The 20,222-nt window shown below is 42.0% G+C and overlaps 1 protein-coding gene across 2 annotated transcripts in view; it reads right to left on the bottom strand.

Moving 5' to 3' along the window:
• The window catches only part of spop (speckle type BTB/POZ protein), a 92,261-nt gene that overhangs the window by 37,811 nt on the left and 34,228 nt on the right, over positions 1–20,222 (bottom strand). Inside the window, exons 3-5 of one of the 2 annotated variants that reach the window (XM_067616524.1) lie at positions 9,350–9,647; positions 7,532–7,653; positions 3,404–3,555 (exon numbers count right to left, since the gene is read on the bottom strand). In XM_067616524.1, the coding sequence (XP_067472625.1) occupies positions 3,404–3,555; positions 7,532–7,653; positions 9,350–9,427 (352 nt within the window). In that variant the 5' untranslated portion in view covers positions 9,428–9,647. The remainder of the gene's footprint in view (positions 1–3,403; positions 3,556–7,531; positions 7,654–9,349; positions 9,648–20,222) is intronic. The other variant, XM_067616525.1, reaches the window with a different exon arrangement.

Here is a 20,222-nt window from a genome sequence, read left to right as displayed (position 1 = left end):
CCAGAAGACGAGTTGGCATGTCGAAAAATAACAGCCGACGCAGCAGCCAGAGTCAACATCTCTCTCTTCCTGTCTGTCACTCTTCGGGTCTTATCTTTCACACGTTCGACTTTAGAAAAATCCCTCCACTAACCGCTGCTTTCAACCACCCACAGACCAGACTCGCATCCCTTTCCTGAACCCTCAAAACCTATTGATGTGAAAGGGCAATTAGGGGAGCCGTCTACTGACAAGACCTCAGTCTATACGAGTGTATTTATCTTACTAGTATCAGAGTATAAATACAATTTAAAGCTTTTATTCCCTCTACGCACTGATTCACATTGGTTCACATAAAGCAGACAGACATACAAACATGACACACAGTCTTTCAGAGAATACAATCTAATCTCTATTGAAGATTGAGCTCTATAAGCTAGTGTCAGCACAAACATGTCTATTGACATTCTTTCTACCAATGTCAATACCATCTGATTATGTAAAGACTGACCAATAGCTTCTAGTCTATTAGCATTGCTCCACTCACCCACACAGAATGCCTGATCACCTCCATCAGTTACCGAGGGCAACAGACTCTGACAAGCTCACATCCAGAGCTTCAATTAACTGAAACCTTAAAGAAAAAGCACAGATTCTCCAGCTCCAAAGTATAGAAGTAGCCCACACTAAAAAAAAAAAAAAAACCTGCTGTAACTAGACTCTCCGGCCGACTCATATGCACATAAGCTCACTTAGCCTTTGGCTACAACACAACAAAACCACTGTCTGTAGGGGAGACTTAACAAGGAGACTATTTGAATACAAAACAGCTTGCGGCAGAGGATGAGAACTTTCCATCTCTCCTCTCCGAGCTGTCAGAACAGGAGTCTGCAGGGGGGCAGCTGTTTTCTCTGGCACGGCGAGGAGGAAGAGGAGGGGGTGTCAAGAGACGAGTTACAACCCACCCAACAGCCTCAGAAGAGAGAACCAGCACATTAAGCTGGGGAGAGAAATGATGTGGCCAAGCCGAGTATGGGAGTACGGAGCGGGGAGGAGGGGTAGTGGTGGTGGTGGTGGTGGTGGTGGTGGGCTGCCACTGCTGCCTGAATCTATCTCCATTAGCAAGTACGGACCATCAGAGGATCCAGACACAGACACATACTCTCTAGTGGGGGGCTCAAGGGCTGACTGATGCGGATGGGGGGGGCGGGGGGGGTTGCTTCATCAGATAATGTCAAGCTTTCCAGTCAGAATCTGCCATCGTAGCGCAGCCTTCAAATCTCGGACTGTATTTATATCTCATCCTTTTTAAGCGCCGCGGGGGGATACTTTAATTTACAATACGCACACATCAATCCGCCGCACTTCAACGCAAATCAGATTTTATACCTGACTCAAAAGCCTGGATAGAATTAAACGCTGAGTTAATGGCCTATGCTTTTTTGCATTAAAAGGCAGAAACCGGCTGGTAAGTGGTGAAGAGTTTGCCTCATCCAAAAAAACAAAAAAAAAGCTACAAAAAGACAGAAATTCAAACCGACACCTCAAACAAAAAAAACTTCAGCTCTGTAGGTGTTCAGCTCAACCATTTCCAGCAGGTAGATTTTGAACATGTGCCAGTGATTCAATGCCAGCTGCTTATAGTTTCAAAATGTTTCTTTCTTTACTGATTATCAACTCCTCCTTCTTCATAACTATTCCGGTTTAAAGTACTCAGACTTAATATGCATTGTATTAAAAAAAAAAAAAACACTCCCCACAGGGATGCAGTGTATAAGCAAGGCCAAGCAATGACCTGCCACATAAACAGTCCACAGCCACCCAGCTTTCTTAATTAAGGCACTTTGTTTTTATTTGGCCTTTTTTTTCCTAGAGGCCTGGATTAAATTGGATTCTAAATGATCCAGAACCAATAGAGCAATCTTTACTGCCATATTCTTAGACGGAGTGCTCACTAAACTGTCACAAATATGCTGGCAGTTGGGTAATTTTCTTCTTGTGACAGGGCGAGCGAAAGTGGAGGGCCCAGGTCTCCCCAAGGGGATTGTGGGAAGATTGGAGGAGGGCATATGGCAAGAATGGGATGGGGTGTGCACCATAGAGCACACCATTTATAGCTGAAAGCCCCTTGAGACACAAAAAAAGAGAGGAGGAAAATGAGATCCTCTTCACTTCACTCGGTATTCCCTACATTCAGGCTTTTCTGGGGGTCATTTAGGGGGAAGGCAATGCTCACGAAATGGCCCAGCAGTGAAGTCAAACAGCTCAAATGTCTGTTTATTACTCATACCGCAGGAAAATCCTCTCTGCATTACCACATAACCGCCAGCATACAGTATAATAGCCAGGAGAGAAAGCTTTAAGGACAATAACCGCAGCGAGGTTTAGTTTTCATGCCGCTGAGAATGAAGAGGTAGTATTTCAACGTCGCCGGACAGAAGCGGAATAAAAAGGGGATAAAAGTAAAAAGAAAAGTGACGTCGTCGTGAAAGAAAGGGGAGAGAGAGAGAGGTCTAAGAGAGCAAATGAGGGACTGAGTTAGAGTACACAAGAGGGGGGGAGGTGGAGGGTGTCAAGTTCACATGAGGGAATGTTTCTCAGCAGGAAAAATGATTTCCCTTTCTACAAAACCTGCACCGCAGGGGGTTGTACACAGTTTCACTGCATACGCCTCCGATTCAAACACACTTCCGCCTCCCACCTCTCCTAACCCCCCTCCCCCCCCCCCTCCCCCTCTCCCCATCTTCCCTCCTCCACGCTTCCTGTACAGTATGCTGCAGGGTACTGGAGGGAGAGGGGAGGCAGCCAGAAAGCCTGATAACCAGGAAGCGGTCACATCTGGCCCTCACTAATTCAATTCCACACAAGTTTGCTTTTCCTCCCCATAACATAACCTAATTAAAAAAAGCAGAAATTGGAGGCACATTCATTTCCAATTCATCAACGGGGAGAGAGGCTGACGAAGACTTCTAAAAAGGTTGGGTCTTTTTTAATTAAAATCAAAATTGCCCCGCGCTACTTTGAATTATATATTTACTAGAAATGAATCCAACCAGCAGTGATTACACAAGCCCATATGGCTATCAATACCCTCACATTATTAGACGCACTTGGAGTATTAGACACACTCCCCACCTCCCATATTTACAAATTTCAGAGCCCCTAAGACACAGGTGTGGCAGAAGTTTTTAATTTTCAACCTCTCAAACTTTGAGAAATCCTTAATTTTCTACTGAACACAGACTCATGCGCAGGATAGGCATGAATAGCTTTTCACTTATTAACAACAACATGTTTCCAACAACAAGCTACGAAAACTATGAAAGCGGTGGACAGTTACAGAGAATGGAAATGAGGACGATCTGTTTCAGAGTGCAGATTAGTATGAGTCAGAGTCGTTTAGGGCCTCGTAGCTCTGACTTACCCATCGCTTTGGTCTCTTCTCCCTTGGCGTTGAGGATAGAAAACTTAAACTTGGCGCGCACCTCACTTTTTGGACAGCTGACCAGGAGGAGGTAAAGTGATAAATAGTCTTTACTCTCCTCATCCAGACCTTTAGGGTTCACACGCAAACACCTGGAGGTAGGAGAAAAGAAAGAAAGATTGATAAGACACCTGGAAAGTAATGCGGCGCTTCAATCTCTAGAGGCATTTTTCTTCATAACTGTCAGCGACAATATTATTCTTTAACAAATGTATTTCACACCTACTCTGTAAAGACTGTTTAGGTGTTCAAAGCAAATTTTCACCTCAAGTCATTCACACAAATTTGACCACTAGATTCTTTGTGCAGTCTGTGTTTAGTCGGCCAAAACATCCAATATATTAACTGTACAGATGATAGCTGTAAGCTAGCTAGCAACGGGCACATCAATCATGTGTTTGGGAGGGTATCTGTGTGTTTTCAATGTTTTTTTCTGTTATTCCTTCTTATTCATGTCTCTGTAAGTGAATTCATAAAGCACCAGGATACGCACAAATTATTCACTCAGTTTGAAACATAGTCTTTCCACTGTCTTTGCATGCTAACACGCTGCATCTAACATTTTCCATTCCTGGTTTTATAGTCATGTATTTCATCAAAATGATGGCTTCTGACCAGGCTTCACAGTGTAGTTATCATGATATCAAGTGAGGAGGAAAATAAAACCCTTACAAATGCAATTTATTTAAAAGCAGGAATCAAAACCACCGTGCTCTATTCATTCACTCAACATCATTCACTTGTTTTATAGACGGCTGAGATGAAACACAATGAACCAAAAGCCAGTCTGAGCATTTAAAACACACACACACACACATAGCGACATAAACACGTGCCAATATTTCAATGTTAAACAGCAATAAACTGGCGAGAGGCTGAACTGCCAGAAGCGAAACACTGTTTCACAGTCCAAGTGTTTGCAGGAAGAGAAGAAAACACTGCTGCCTCAGTTAAACAACAGAAAGTATCCCGATATGAGTATCAATATGATGATACTGTAGCCGAGAACAAATCACAACATGGATTATTTGACCCCGCCTCTGACTACAGATTCCTGGCTAACCTTCCTGACCTTAACGATGAAAGAAGAACCTACAGTAGATCCGGTGTTGCAGGCGAAATGCATCCAACTTTCTTTGAAAACAGGAATTTGTCGGGCACATGAACAATACGCTTTCACCAGGCTGTTCAACTAAGATTTGCTGTGTTCAGCACATCAATGCTAAGGTTGAGTCATAGTCTTTTTTTATGTCTACAGAGAGAATTTTCACAAAAGAATCATCAGCTTTGTAAAAAATGTATTTGTGACGCATGGTTTTGTTTGCTGCACAGTTTTAGAACAACAACATGGACCCCGGCCATATGGACTCTTTAGTTATCATATGAAGCATCTGAGAGGTGGGATTATGTAAAAACCATTTGAGATGTAGGAATTTTACAAGCACAAGAAAAAAAAAGCAAGAAAAACTGTAAACATTTGGAGTTCTCTAAACTATATACTGACAAGAGTCAGAATTAAATGTGTTTAATCAAATGTTCCCTGTGAACAACTACTGAAAAGTGAAAAAACAATGACTGAACTGAGTAAATATGCATCTGTTTGTAGCACCAACCTGTCAGATTTTTCATACAGGCACTAGTTGGTACCTTCCCTGCATTCTTGACAGGCTCTTATCAATTCATCAATACAAGTCTTCTCATTATTTTTATTATATACAATTTGCACCCTCCTCTTTCTTCTGGCTGACCTGCGGTGGATTGTGGTTCCCGGTTGTTCTAACAAGAATCTATAAGAGCATCAGAGTGAGGTATGATAAACAAGGCTGGAAAACAACAGGCAGAATTGTTCATTCAGGTAAAAAAAAAAAAAAACAGGAAGGCACTTACAGCAGGGAGCGGACTAATGGCATAATGTCTGACAACAACATAGGTTGCTGTGGGTTTTTGAAGAAATCGTGCGTATCTGTTTGTTTCTAATTTAAGCCAATAACTTGGCGATCGCAGACTCACTGTTGTGTGTTATTTTACCCGTGGCTACAGTCATTACTTTCAGCCTCCCTCAAATTGTCTATGACCATGTTGCCGTGTGATAGTGAATATGTTTCACTGCTCCCGTTAGCTCCTCTGTGAACATGAGACAGTTGAATGTCATTTTAACACTAATCAATATCAGAGTCTGGCCAGTGTATCTTAAGAGTACAGCCTGATAGATGCAGGATTGACTTCAATTGTTTTTTTTAACAATTGTGACCAAGAAATGTACTGGCAGAACATTTTACCATTGAAGAATAAACTTGTCAGTACTCTCTGGTGGACAAACTATAGAAACTCTTTCAGAACATATGTTTGGCATTTCTGTACCTCAGTTTCCTCTCGTTTATCAGCCAACATATACAACATCCATTTTGCGCCATTTATTTGGGTCGGCATGGCCGTTTTAATGGTCGGGCTCTAATATACAGTATATACACTGAAAACCTGATTACTGTTCATGTAAATCTAATAAGTTATAAGCAAAAGTTCTCATCAATCCAGCTGATTATCCATCAATCAGTCCATTTGAGTCCAAAACCTCGCAAGAGTTGAGTTGTTGTTGAAATCTGCTAAATATTCAGCCATGACAGAGTTGTAGAGAGGAGTGCCTGGAGGATTTTGTTGTGTTTGAGTACAGAAAGTGTAGCTTAGTATTATCTAAAAGATTTTTAAAGTCATGGCTGAATATTTAGCTGATTTCAACAACTCTCCCAAGATTTCTCAGCGAGACTTCTCCTTGAGCAAGACTTGGTTAGACACAATAACAAACCGACCGGATCAAGTGAAAAGTAAAGAAAAAACATTTTATTTCTCCGTATGGTCCTCTCCATAATGTTGTCAGACACTTATAATGACAATCTGAGCCTGTCAGCGGCAAAAACAAGCATTTTTAGTGGACGTACATTGACGGGCTTAATTGCCCTGTCAGATTACATTGCAGCCTGTTGTGCAGCTGCTGGCTGAAGCGCTCTCACTCAATACTGGACCAATTTCAAAAATTGTTGTCCCCATTAGTCACTTAGAAACAAAATGATGGGAAAATAGGGTGCAGGTTGAAAAATAAGTTTCCCTTATCTGCTAGTCTACAGGCATTGTCCCCGACCTCTAGTGACACGGAAGAAGTGTGTCGACCAAGAAAGTCAGAAATCAGACTCTTAAGGATCCATCCATCCATTTTTTGCCACTTATTTGGGTCTGAGTCACAGTGGCAGCAGACTAAGTAAGGTATATGTGCTCCAGTTCAAGAGACCAAAAGGTGTTCCAAGGCCAGATAGAGTATATAATCCCTCCAGCATGTTATGGTCTTCTCTCAGTTGGATGTTTCCTGAAGTATCTCCACAGGGAGGCGTCCAGATGCCCATACCGACGCCAAGGAGCAGCAACTGTACCACTCTAATCTGCTCTAATCCAGAGAAGGAACTCAGAGTAGAGCCACGTTTACTATTTCAGGACAAATCTCACCCACCGATGGCATCTTGCCACTGCGGAGTGTTTTGACTACTTCAGTGACCTCCGTTCAAGAGACGATCACTCTGCCTCCTCCACAGAGATCACGTCTTCAGCTGTTAGTTTGTTTTTCATAAATAATATTTTGACATATTCTTCACGCAGCACGGCTGAAAAAGCATTTACACATATATTTATCTCAGTGTTCGCTACGGTTAACATACTGTATCACACTGAGCCTATTATAATGTGAGAAAAAAGACAGATTTGACTTAATTCAAGCTACAAAAACGTATTATTCCAAACACATATGCAAGTAAACATCAGTGCTAATACAGAGTAGCTGAAGGCACAATAGATACCGCTGTAAAGAACTCATCCTGTATGATTTAAACTACCTATGTGTGAGCAAAGCACATGGACATGTTGATGGATTTAATTACTTGGAAACAATCTTCTAATCTCAAATTATTTAGTGTGAATTTAGAGGTAGGCTGAGAGAGCTCTTTGAGAAGATGTGCTCAAAACACTGTGAAAGACTGTTGCATTATCAGCGTCCGATAACTACGATGACCGGCCTTCACTAACCATTTGAGTTTGTCGTTGGCTCCCGAGGAGAAAGTGGAGCTTTTGATGACCTCTCCCATCTCCTCGCGACAGAAACTGAAGTTGTTGATGGTCCACATGTAGGAGAACTTCACCACTTTGATCTACGCAGGGGGAGAAAGACACAAGAAGGACTGAAACCAGATCTCTTTATTTATATATTTATCTATTCTATATGGGTAAGTGGTGTTTGGTCAGCCTGGACTTCAAAACCGCACATCAAAACTGCCTTTCATCTTAATAAACACTGACAACAAACGGAGGGAGAGAAGAAAGGATATTCTAAAAGCGGCAACAGAAAAAAAAAAAACAGAACAATTTCGCAAAGACCTAGAGGAGATGAAAAAAACACAGACATCATCAGTGACATACTTTATCTAGCTCGGTTCTTAACGGTAAAGTGATGTCTGGACTAGCGAAGCATGTGCTGCGATGACTGAATCAAACCTTTTCACGGTATGGGTAACCTTTAAAGCAAAGAAAACACATCATATGAGAGTACCAGCTTTCCTGAGAGATAAATTAGGGTTGTAATATTGAACCAGTGAGGAAGCACTCATATCATATTCATATCAGTTCACAGATAAGAGCAAGGCAAGTCCCTTACAGTAATATGCGTGTAAAGTTTTTTTTTTTCTGATTTATCACCTTCTTCGGTCTGACATGCAAATTCAGATGCAACGCCCACATCAGCAGAGGAAGAGTGGGCAGCAAAAAGCATTTTTTTCAGTCTTTCAGTCAAGTTCAGGTTGTCTCACTCACAGTCAGCTCTGTTTAACGTTATGCTACAACTCTGACAGAACACTAAATAATGTTAGTCCCATGCTGACAGAAACAAAAGACACATTTCTGTTTTGCAAAAAGCCTTCGGAAATATTACGAGGCAGATAACACACCTATCTGTCAGTGATCATACCCCGAAACTCCTGACAAAAACAGATCTCATGTTGAGTTGAGTGATAACTGTATGCTAAGTAGACAACGGCAAAATGAATATTTATTTACATAGAATGGATTCACTTCCATATAAAATGTTTTTCATCAGTGAGAGGAGATTGTATAAGGTCTTGGAACAAAAGAAAAACTACAAGTAAAGTTTCATCAAAGGGGACGTATCATGCTTTTTGTGATTTTCTGTTATTTTTATTCTGTTGTGATGTCGGATGTCTTTGTTAAACATAGTCAAAGATCCAAAACTTGAGGTAAATGTATGTAAAAATGCTTCCTGAAAGTCAGAAGCCGAAGCTTCAGCCTGCTCCAAACACTCCGTTAGCAATGTTACATCTACTTCCTCCTCGTGATGACGTCAGATTGGTCGCACATGCCCACAAAAGGCCGTCTGTTGGTAGCCTTTGTTGCTAAGGTTGTAACTAAGGTCATTCAACAGGTTGTTCACATTGTTCGCACTTGCATATTTCAGATCAGATTCGGGCTTGAATATGTACAGATGCATTTGAAAATTTTCCATTTTGAGTAAAGAACGAGAGAAAGAAATGAAATAATAGTACTACTGTTTGTTTACGTAGCCTCCAGAGCCGAGAGCTGGCCAATCAGAAGAGAGTGAGCTCAGGAGACAGGAGCTAAAACGGCCTGTTTCAGACAGAGGCTGAACTGAGGGGCTGTGTAAAGGGATAGTATGAGATAAATGAGGAGTTTTTTTAAACTGTAAATCATGCAAAGATATTCCACTAGAGCCCCAGAATAAAAACACAGACCTGGAAACATGCATGATACGTCCCCTTTAATCCACCAGTCACAGACCCACCTACAAACATACAGAAGTCTTGCATCCCTCCTCACCTGAGTATAACACCAACTCTCTGCAACGGGGCCGCTGGACATTTCCGCTGGGGCATGGGGGCTTGGGACTCTGGACATTGCCAGCCTTGATGCAGAGAGGACCTCAATGGGGCCTGAGCACCATCCAGGTGTGGGGTGAGGTGGGATGGGGGGGTGGGGGAGGGGGGGTAAAGGGGAGAGAAGGGCGAATAATCAGTCAAGCTGGCCGCCTCTTAAACAACACCTGCTGTACAGAGAGCGGCGCGGGGAAGAATCCAGCACAACAGAACGTCCAGACTCCAAAATAGCTTCGGGCGCTCTGTAGGGACACAGAAACACAGTTAAACACATATTAAAATAACTCTGACTTTAAACTAGTCAAGCGCATTACTATGAAAAACTGTGACCTTGCGTGTGTGTGTGTGTGTGTGTGTGTGTGTGTGTGCTTGTCTGTGTTTGTGCGTGTCAAGGCAATTCCTAATTGAATGGTTAGTCTAATTGAGCAGTGTTTCCCAGTAAGTAGGACGTAAGGGCTCTGAATTCATTTGTTTTAAAAAAAAAAAAAAAAAAAAAAGAGGCTTCAGCATTCAAAGCACAGCAGCGGCATGCGCTCTGCTTCACTGAGGGGAAGCCTTCCTTTATCTGCGCGTGGTTTCATCTTTGTGGTTTTGCTTTGTGCAGAAGCAGAGTGCTGTGCCAGCCATCTGATTCCAGCCAGGCTGCACCCGTCTACTGTGGCTCTAAGTGAAGGGCAAGACTTAAGACTTTCATCTCAAGCCGCCAGTCTGTATTCACACAAACACACATAAATACACACACACAAGGTCATACAGTACTTTCAAAAAGGCTGCGCTGGCTAAGAAAGGTCAAAGTTGTTTGTTTTTTTTTTTTTAAAAGCACCCGCTTCCAGGATTTTTTTTTTTCCATTCTGATATGCTGCGATTGAGATTTTCACTGCAACGGCCACGTCATCTCTCACTTTCTGTTTGTGGCAAAGGAACTTCCTCATTATTTTTGTCTCATTTCTTTTCCTTTGCTACACTAGCGGTCTCTTGGGATTGAAAATCTTGTTGGGGAAAAAAAATAATAAAATAATAATAATAATAAAAAAAAAAGGGACACGTGACAGTTTGGTTTCAAAGCTTCATTTTCTCTGCTGCCTAAATCTCTCATTTCCTGCTAGTTTCATCCCCCTGCTCCTCTCAAGTTCCTCTCCACACATTTCATACCTAAGTCATCACAAAGGTCTCAGGATCTGGCTTTTCTCACTCAACCTGCACATCCTCGCAAAAAACCTCCTGCCAAAAAGGAACCCTTCCACTCCGCTGCTTAATTAGTGGCTGATTGAAAGACAAGTTCAGGACCTGAGAACACTTGGCAGAAACTGGGTATGAGACCAGGAGTGCAGGGAGACAGAGCGAGAAATGAGAGAAGGAGTAAAAAAAAAAAAAAAGTGAGAGGGACCTCTTGTCTCTGCGAGGGGATCGGAGACAGCGGAGGCGACACCCAAGACCTCGACAGCTCCAGACCCAGACACGGCTTAATTAATGTTTCCAGATAACGCCTGCATCTGATCTTCCTCAGTCCAGTGCCCCCCTTTTTTCTTCTTTTGTCCTATTTGTATCTGATGAAAAACACTGGTGGCATTTTCGCTCAGTAAAACAATAAAATATTAATCACAAAAGTTGGGGAGAACAAGGCGGCACTGATTTGCAATTTAAATTACCTGAGACTTCCTGGCAATTAATTATAGGCTATATGAGTGAGTGAGGGTGTGTGTGTGCGTACGCAAAGTTTTTTTTTTTTGCATGTGTGTCATCATTCGGGCTTTTGTTTCGCCGCATAACTGAAGCACGACTTACCTAGTGCTTTTCTTGTATCTTGTCCTTTTAAAAGAGCACCGTGAATGCCAAGTAATCACAGGGAATCAATTTAAGAAAACATGACAACACTGGCAGCACTGCTAACAGCCTCACAGCTTTCTAAATAGACCCAGATGACACTTAACCAGAATAAAACTAGGGATGGGGTTTTATTTATTTTTTTTTTTTCATCCTTTTCATGACAAACATCAAGAGCAGAGCGGCGGGAGGAAAGCAGCAGCAATAACAACTCTGCGAGATGAGGGAGATGTGTGCTAATCATAGGACTCCCCTTCACAAGAAATGTCTTCAGACAGTTCATTTGTCATGGGAATCAGATGATGACAGCGTGAATGGGAGGAATGACTAATAGGTGATAATGCGCAAGGCATAGAGAAAATAAATATTGCCACATTATAGTGTATGACGGGCAGTGATTTACAAACACTTTGGTTTCCCCCCCTTCCCCCCCCAGAGGCAATTAAAAGACAAAGTAAGGAGGTAACGGAGGTGCTGTGCTCCAGATAAGGGTTGAAGTGTTTGTTGTAGCTGCCGTCGGTGTACCTCGTCGTCGTAGGTGGGATGGAGAGCGGAGGAAATTAGGTTGAGGGTAGAGACAGCGATACAGAGAGGGAGCAAACAAGTTTAGATTCTGCACAGCGTATATGTCTTAATCTCTTCTCCGGCGAGTACAGCGACTTAAACAACCACACAAAAAAGCTTTTCATATTGCAGACATGCATACAAAAGGGCCCTGCAGTACATACTAAATTGCGAAGCCTATATTGTCCACTTCTTGAATAGAGTTATATTAGAAGGTATATATTTGATTTCATGAGCTTAACAAAGACAGTATGAATTAAATGTCCTTTTTCATTAAATTACATTACATTGCATTCATTCAAGTGGCCATGACAGCATCCACCCTGGTACAAAAAAAAAAACAACTTATGCAACATTGTGATTTAGTATATGTACAAAGATATTGAATTTATGATGATATAAAACATAAAAAGAAGTAAATCATCATGTTTCAGAGGCCGGAACAAGTTCATTTTGTGTCATTTGACTAACGTATAGAAGAGAAAATTCTTGATTTAAACACTGTGATGAAGTTTCAGAGCATTGAAAGTCTCACTACCAGCTGTTTTGGCTATACGAGACCTTAAAAACCACAGAGCGCTCACCCCAAAAGCAAGAAAGAAACTAATTTGTATGTGTGTATGTGTGTGTGTGTACTGTATATACAATGCAGCAAGTGTGTGAGTGAGTGAAGAGGAAGGGCGGGGAGAGGAGGAGGAGGAGGAGGAGGGGTCACCTCCATCACACCCTCGTCCTATGCCTGCTTTCAGAGAGCGGAGCCAGATGAGGAGAGCGAGACCCGGAGCCCATTTATATTTATTACAGAGAGACAGTCTGCTCTCACTCCGCCGGTCCGGCCTCCATCTCTCTGTCACATACCTCAACACGCCGGGGAGGAGAGCCTGACGAACCGACAGACAGATAGATTCAACTTCCTCTGTATAAACAAGAGCTAAGCGAAGTGATGCCGCATCCGCCTCCCCCATCAGGATGAGAGCTGGATGCCCCAGACGCCGACCCCCGACACTGACCAGAGCGTTACAGCCACGATACATATATAGTCACGAGCTCATGTTACACCCTGAGCCGATACATGATACTCAGCTCATAGTGTAATAACACTCCATCTGTAAATTTTATGTGGTGATAACATATATTTCTGCGCATATGCTACCTCCATCTGCAAAATCTGATAATGTGAGCAGCTTACAATGCATATTTACACTCCAGGACACATTTCTGTTCATTTGTTTTTCCATCTGTGCCTCGTGACGATCTGAATAGCCGTTGATGCACATGTCGCCTGCACAGCCGGCTCGACCCTTAAGTCTATCTATGAAAACAATAATGCATGTTTAGCTGGTTTATGTTGGGCTGTGATTGTACTTCTTTTAAAGCAAAAATATAAAAACTCTCGCTGATACGTCGGTTTACACAAATCGTTAACGTTCCATCGACTGTAATTTAAAGTAAACGAGTAAGAAGTGAAGTTGAATCGAACGAGACTTAAGTAGGTGCGAGGCTGTAACAGAAAATGAAAATCTTGGGTAGATGAATAACAAAGTTTGCTATTCTTAAATTCTAACCACTAGTTTCACAAAATAGACCAAAAGAAAAGCCCCATTCAGGATAGAAAGTCTTGTTGTTCAGATCAATAAGCCCTATGAGGCAAATTTGAGATTCTGGGCTACATAAGTAAAACTGACTTGACATCTTATTTAATCAGGACCTTTTCACAGCAGATATTTTGAGTTGTCGGAGAAGGAAAAGTGTTACTAATAATATTAACAGTGGCTTTAACCTGCATGTTAACTATGATAACAGGTGACATTTAGCATGTTAGCAGGTACTATTTTCATTAAGTATCTGTGATTAATTGTTTTATTGTCTTTAATACTTCTCTTTCACAACAATTCATGTAAATGTTGTCGAGATATTTCACTCAAAACTGCTGGTACAACAGACTGACACACACTGCTGCTAGTGTGTTCCCTGCTATTGTATATCATGTGACAATCCTGTATATTAAAGGGGAACTCCACTGAACTGCCTCACATGATGTCACTTGAGTCAGCATCGGTTGGGGGGGGGTGTGGAGATAGAAAGAAGCAAGATCACCTGATCTCTGTAGTCTGTTCCTCATCTCTCGAGGTTAGCTACTAGCATCACACTCCTAAATCTCCAATTCAATGGTCTGTAGACGAGTTGCATTATGGGTAATGTAGGTGGCAGATTTTGACAAGGAAGAAGAATCAATGGAATAAAAAAAGACTGTATCCCTGCTGCTGCTAGGGTTTGTTTAGACATAAGTGACTTCAAAAGACATACAACATTACCTTATTACTGTAAAGATGCACACACACTATAGTTCCTGCTGCTGGTGCAGTTTTATCAAAAGGATTTCTATGAAATAATTACATATATATACCAAATATCTTCAAGTATGGCCATATGGCAGAGACTTCAAGCGACCAGGCCTGCTGTGAACTCGGGAGGTGACGAGTGACGGAATAGAGAGACAGAAAGCCTCCTGGAATTCATTACAGCTATTGCTCACACTCTCAGAAAGAGAAAATAAATTCATTATGAAATGAAAAAAAACAAAAACACATTCTACATACGAGCACACGAGCACTTCTACACACACACATGCCATCTAAATTCCCTTTTACTTGCAAAATGAAAGGAAAACATCAAATACACAGAGCCACCCACTGGCCTTTCCCCTCAGGGCCCTACTTCCTGCTGAGAGGAGAGGAAAACGGGTGGCACGGTGCTGAGACACCGCCACCAGGTGGACAGGGGGTGGATCTGCGTGAGTTGGCTGCTTCAGAAAAAAAAAAAAAGGCTGGGATCACAGCAGGGATCCTGGGAGTGTTTTAGAGGGGTCACCTTGTGTGACAATAGGCAGCGAGCGAAACAGCGAGGTACAGAGACGGGCTGCAGAGTTTAGAGGGACAAGCTACAAAGACTGAAAACATGCCAAAAGGCTGAGGCTAAGTGACAGAGTGTTGCAGCTTTGAGCGTATGCGTGACGCATTTCTGAACGTAAATCAAACGCCCACACGCTAGCTCGCTTCTCCGCAGCTTAGAGTCGACCCCGTGCTCTTCTAACAACCCTCCTCCTCCCCCCACTGCCGCCCTCTCTTCCCTCCAGCTCTGGTGAGAAATCTGACAGAGGGTTAATGAAGCCTGTTCATTATAAGGTCAGATTCCATTAAAAGCGGACGGGAACTCCGATGAAGGCATACAGGGAGCATGTGCGGATGCATCTGGAGGATCGGCAAGATCGATCAAGTGAAGTAGCTGACCCCCGTTTCTAAAACTCATGCACAGTTGGCTGGAGGTGCACCTCCTGTCAAATAAGCAAGCACACACCCACAGGCATCGTATGAAGGCAGTAATTCAAAGTCTCCCGTTATGAGAGATTCAGGAGTTTTGGCAGCAGACAAGCAGCGCGGTCATGAGGAGAGGAAAGGGGGAGCACAGGGGCGTCTCGGACATTAATGACAAGAAAATCCGAAATATAGGAGATGAGACCGGCAGGCAAAATAGGCAGAGAGAATTAGAAGGTGTGAGCAAAAGACACACATGTGTGTGTGAACAAGGCTGGATACGGAGCATGTATGAAAACATGTCTGCCACCGAACGGTGTCTGTCCATCTTGCCCGAGGCCACTCGCTGATAGCCCTGACATTCACTCTGAGAGACAAAAAGAGGGTGAAAACAGGGATAAGAGAATGCGGGGAACAGCGGGCACACATGCATGACAGAGCTGAGCGCGAACGCGGCAGCGGCGGCGGGTTGGGGAGACGCTGGAGTGTGTCGGATCCAGGGCCACAGGAGGTGTGATGGATTAAGAGGCGCTGGCAGAGACAGAGGCCCTCCCTGAACCGTGGAGCAAACCCCAGTGAAACAACATCACCATCCCTCTCCATATCACTGATGGTCTCCCCTCTCTCTCTCTCTCTCTCTCTTTCTTTTCCTCCACTTTTTTTTTTTTTTAAAAACCACAACCTAAACTCCCCATTTTCTCTGCCTCTCTTAAACCCACTCAAGATTGCTATAAAACCAGGCAACCATGCCGGCGCCACACTTCTCCCTTATTGCTTTAGTCCCTCGTTCTGATCACTTTCTCTTGCTTTTAAGAAGATATAAAATTGAGAAAAAAATCATTAATTTGTGCAACTAAGATAACAGACATACCATAAGATGGCACACATTTATCTACGTTAATAAACCAGCTCAGTCAAAATTAGGAGCTTTAATATCTTGAAGCTGCACTTCACAGCATTAAATACCGATCACTACTGTGAGTGATAACATTAATTAACTTTAGTGGCACCTTTGGTGATAAGCGGTCAGTGCATTCATGTTTTCTAAAAGAATACTTCACAATGTTGTCGGTACTTTAACGTTAGACTGACACAAGTTCCCCAAAAACCCCCCAAAAAAACATATGAACCGTTCTACAGCGAGTAGTGAAGCAACTATAAATATATTAAAAACATTCACGTCCCTGATGCACAGGACTGACTAATCCATGTAAATAAACATGCAACTAATTATTTTCATTATCGAGCATCTGTTGATTATTTTTCAGATGAACAGATTCATTATTTGATCTATAAAATATCAGAAAATAGTGAATCTTAATTTCCTAAAGTCCAAGGTGATGCATGTTCAGTTTACTATCACATATGATAAAGCAGTAATAGTTAAGAAGCAGGTAAAAATGATTGACAGGTTTTGCATTTTTGCCAGAAAAAACAACATAAGCGATTAATTGATTTGTTGTTTAACAATTTGATTAATTTACACTGTGGGGCTTCCCCCCTCAGATAAAACAGAGTCAACAGCTGGAAAACCATACATACATGCCTCATAGGGAGCAACGATCAGACTGTGTTGATAAGAAAAAGAAAAGCTCTCAAAGCTACATCATCATTCATCGTTCAAAATAACCAACAGCCCGCAGTGACTTGAAGCTATCTTAGCCTAATGTAACGCCAAGGCTGAGAGAAGAACACAGAACAAGAGAGTATTTGTCTACATTTGGCTCTTAACAGCATCCTTTCTTCTCTCTCCCAATCTCTTCATCCTTTCTGATCTTCCCCAAATCTCTGCTTTGCTCTCATATTGCAAAGCTGACCAGCTGCTGTGTGACTGAGTCCCTCAGTACAGAGGTCCAATTATAACTCCCAACACAAACAACACAGCGTCTCCTCCGCGACATTCACCTACTTAATTAAACCGTCTTCACGAGTGATTTCATCTGACTAGAGAAAAATGTTTAAATTTAGTGTTTGTAAAAATTGCCTGATTTGGCCACAAAGGCATCAAAATTGCAATCTGTGAAGGAGAGCCTGATAAATACACGGTCTGTTATACTTCATTACACACACAAATACCTTTACCGCGCTGACTTTCAGTCTTGGCAAATCACATTACACATGCAAATCAATCTATTTGTATACTCCTCTCCTGATATTTTTGCACACTCAGCGAGAAACATCCAGTATTACATATTCAATAGGACCGACCTGCGAGGAAGATAAAGGGCTTTCCGAGTGACACAATCCTCTAAAAATCCTGCACTGCTGCTGAAGTTCTCATGCCAGTGGTAACAGTTTTGCACGGGTTTACACGTGCAAACCTTAGATAAGACCCCCCTGTGTGTGAGCGTACTTGTGTAAGTGTTTGTTTATATATGAACATAATGCCATCCTGCAAAACAACCAGACTGGAGCTTTAAGTCCTGAGTCTAAAGCCTTTTGGTCTGTTGCTATTTGTCCTCCCCGCCTTGCATGTCTGTTGACTGTAAGGGGCTTTCCAGAGATGGACTGAGAAGTTTGCTCCACAACAGGCTAAAGAAAAAAAGACTTTTACTGACACTGAACACAAAGAAGAAGAAAAAAAATGTTTATCTAGCTTGGAAACCTACTTTTCTTCTCTTTATTTTCAGCACTGCAGCTGTTGTATTTCCCTGTTGGTTGTATTAAACCTGTTTTACTGTAAAAATGGTTTTCATGTAGTAGATTCTAATGTTTTTTAAATGCTCATTTGGAGCCCTGATTGCACTCTTTATTTTACTGAGAATCCACTAACATTACACTAAAGGTGGAATGGATGGATTTAAATATACAGAATGGGTGTTAACTTGGTTAATGTGTGGACTATGACTTGATGTCTAAGGGAAAATCTGGACCCTGAAGCATGAGCAGTTGGTAACCACTGTACTATCAATTGGCCCTGTGTACTAACAACACAACACTCATCTGAAGACAACTCTACACACACACACACACACACACAGTAGAGACAGCCAAAATCCACAGTGAAAATTTGAGATCTGAAAAAAAAAAAAAAAAAGATGTACTCTGAGGCAGACATCAAACCACAGTGGGCCATGTAGCCAAGATAACAACAGAAAAGTGCTTTCTAAATGACAAAATGATACTGGCTGCAGCCTGTCCACAGCTCTCTCTTTCACTCTGTGTCTCTGTCTTCAACATAGACACCTGCTGGAAAAACAGAAAAGTCTGTTTGACTGTCAAAACAACACATGACAATACACTTCTCTCCCCCTCTCAACTAAGCTAATGCAGTTAGCAGCGAGAACGTTTGCATGAACTCGCTGATGTAAAGCTTCTTTCACCTTCATCCGCACGACTGTGCTGGATGTGCTCTTACGTATTATCCTCCCTGTTTATTTTCTGCCCTGCAGAGGTTCCTCCACGTGAAGTTTCATTCTCACAAAGTGAGTCGAGCTCGGAGCGAAAAGGGAGGAGTGATGGGAGGAAGAGGGAGTTGTTTTGTTACCACACTCGGCGCAATGATGCAATTTACAATTAAAATGCAAATAGAACGACAGGGAGTCTCTCTCTCTTCACCTTGTTTTCACTTTACTCCCGACGTTCTCAGGGGAGGACCATCTCTGCCCGGGATCTATGTATCCGAGCCAGTAAATCAATTTTCACATGAAGCGCTAAAATCAATTTAAGATTTAGGCTATACAAAAATCTGGAGGTAGCAGCCGCTGCTTAACTGAGAGAAAACTTGAGATGCATGGACAGACACATCTAGCCTGTGGCAATAAAACAGTTTTTTTTTTTTTTCTACTTTGCTATGATGATGTGTGAGGGAGTTTTAAAAGCTCACGTCCTCCTAACTGAAGGCTAAAAAGCAATTATTTCACCAACAAGAAAACACAGGCCGGTCTGACACATCCGCCATTGGCCTGTCTCTGTTTTGACTATAGCTTATCACAATAGGTGGCTCAAACATCCCCTAAGCTTCAATCTCAACAAACAACAAAGACTAACGCTGTGGAATGAATCATTTGGGGGAGTTTTATTGTGTACATGACAGAGAAAACAGGTGGGAAGTGGAAAGGAGGACTTTTTTTTTTTTTTTTTTTTAGTGGCTGTCCTTCAGCGTGACTTTGTCATGTAACACATTTTCAGCTCAATTATCTGCATCCAGTGGATTTCAAACACATTTAGCAAGGACCAGAGAGCTTGGTAATTAGCCGGAGCCCTGGCTCATAAGGGGACCGAAAACAAAGCCTGTCTTTAGCTCCTATCTTTATCCCCTCCGCTTGTCTAATCTCTTCTGATCCTTTTCTTCTCACAGTGGGTGTTGGACATGTATGCACTCAGTCAATACCTTTATATGCCAACAGGTTTCAGCTTTTAAAGACCAAAGCATGACGCAACAAAAGACTTCCTCTTCTTTAAGAACAAGTTTAGAGTTATTTTTTAAATACTGAGCAATAAATGTTGAGTTGAGTTGTTTCTTATACCCTCAAACATGTACATACACAAACTTATATTACAGACTGTTGTCTATATGGAAGAAAAGGCCCCAGTGACTATATGACAAAATTAAGAAAGATAAACCGAACTTTCCTAACTGTAAAGAATAATAAAGAGAGCTTGATAACTACAATGCACTATGAATCCTGCCACATATTTTCCTTGAAGAACTTGTAGTAGTGATGACATTTCACACAGAAACACAACACTGTGCAAAAACAATCGATATAATGTTCGAAGTATGTCATGACATTATTAGAATTCCACATATAAAGGTTAAGACGCCGGTCACAGTCCTCTTACTCATGTTGTTTTTCCATTTTAATTATGGTTTGTCGGTTTTTCTTTGGCACAGCAATGTTGCCTTAGGTAAAACTACTTTATGTCTATCTCCAGATACCCATAAAGACTAATTTCAGCAAGGGAAAATTTCATCTTCCCTTCACGGCTTGCAACAACCCACCCACCCTCCCTCCCTCCTGGGTTAGTGTACTATACATTCATTTTATGTGAGCATCTCAATTCTACTTCTACCATTTACAGTATGTACTACACAACCCTAAAAAAAAAAGTAGTTTTCCACAATTCAGTGGGTGACAGACATGTAAATTATAGTTGTGATACCAGACCTGT

This window comes from Thunnus thynnus, chromosome 17 (assembly GCF_963924715.1).
Source record: "Thunnus thynnus chromosome 17, fThuThy2.1, whole genome shotgun sequence".
Taxonomy (NCBI): Eukaryota; Metazoa; Chordata; class Actinopteri; order Scombriformes; family Scombridae; genus Thunnus; species Thunnus thynnus.
Note: the sequence above shows the minus strand (reverse complement) of the source record. Positions and strands in the feature narration are given on the sequence as shown.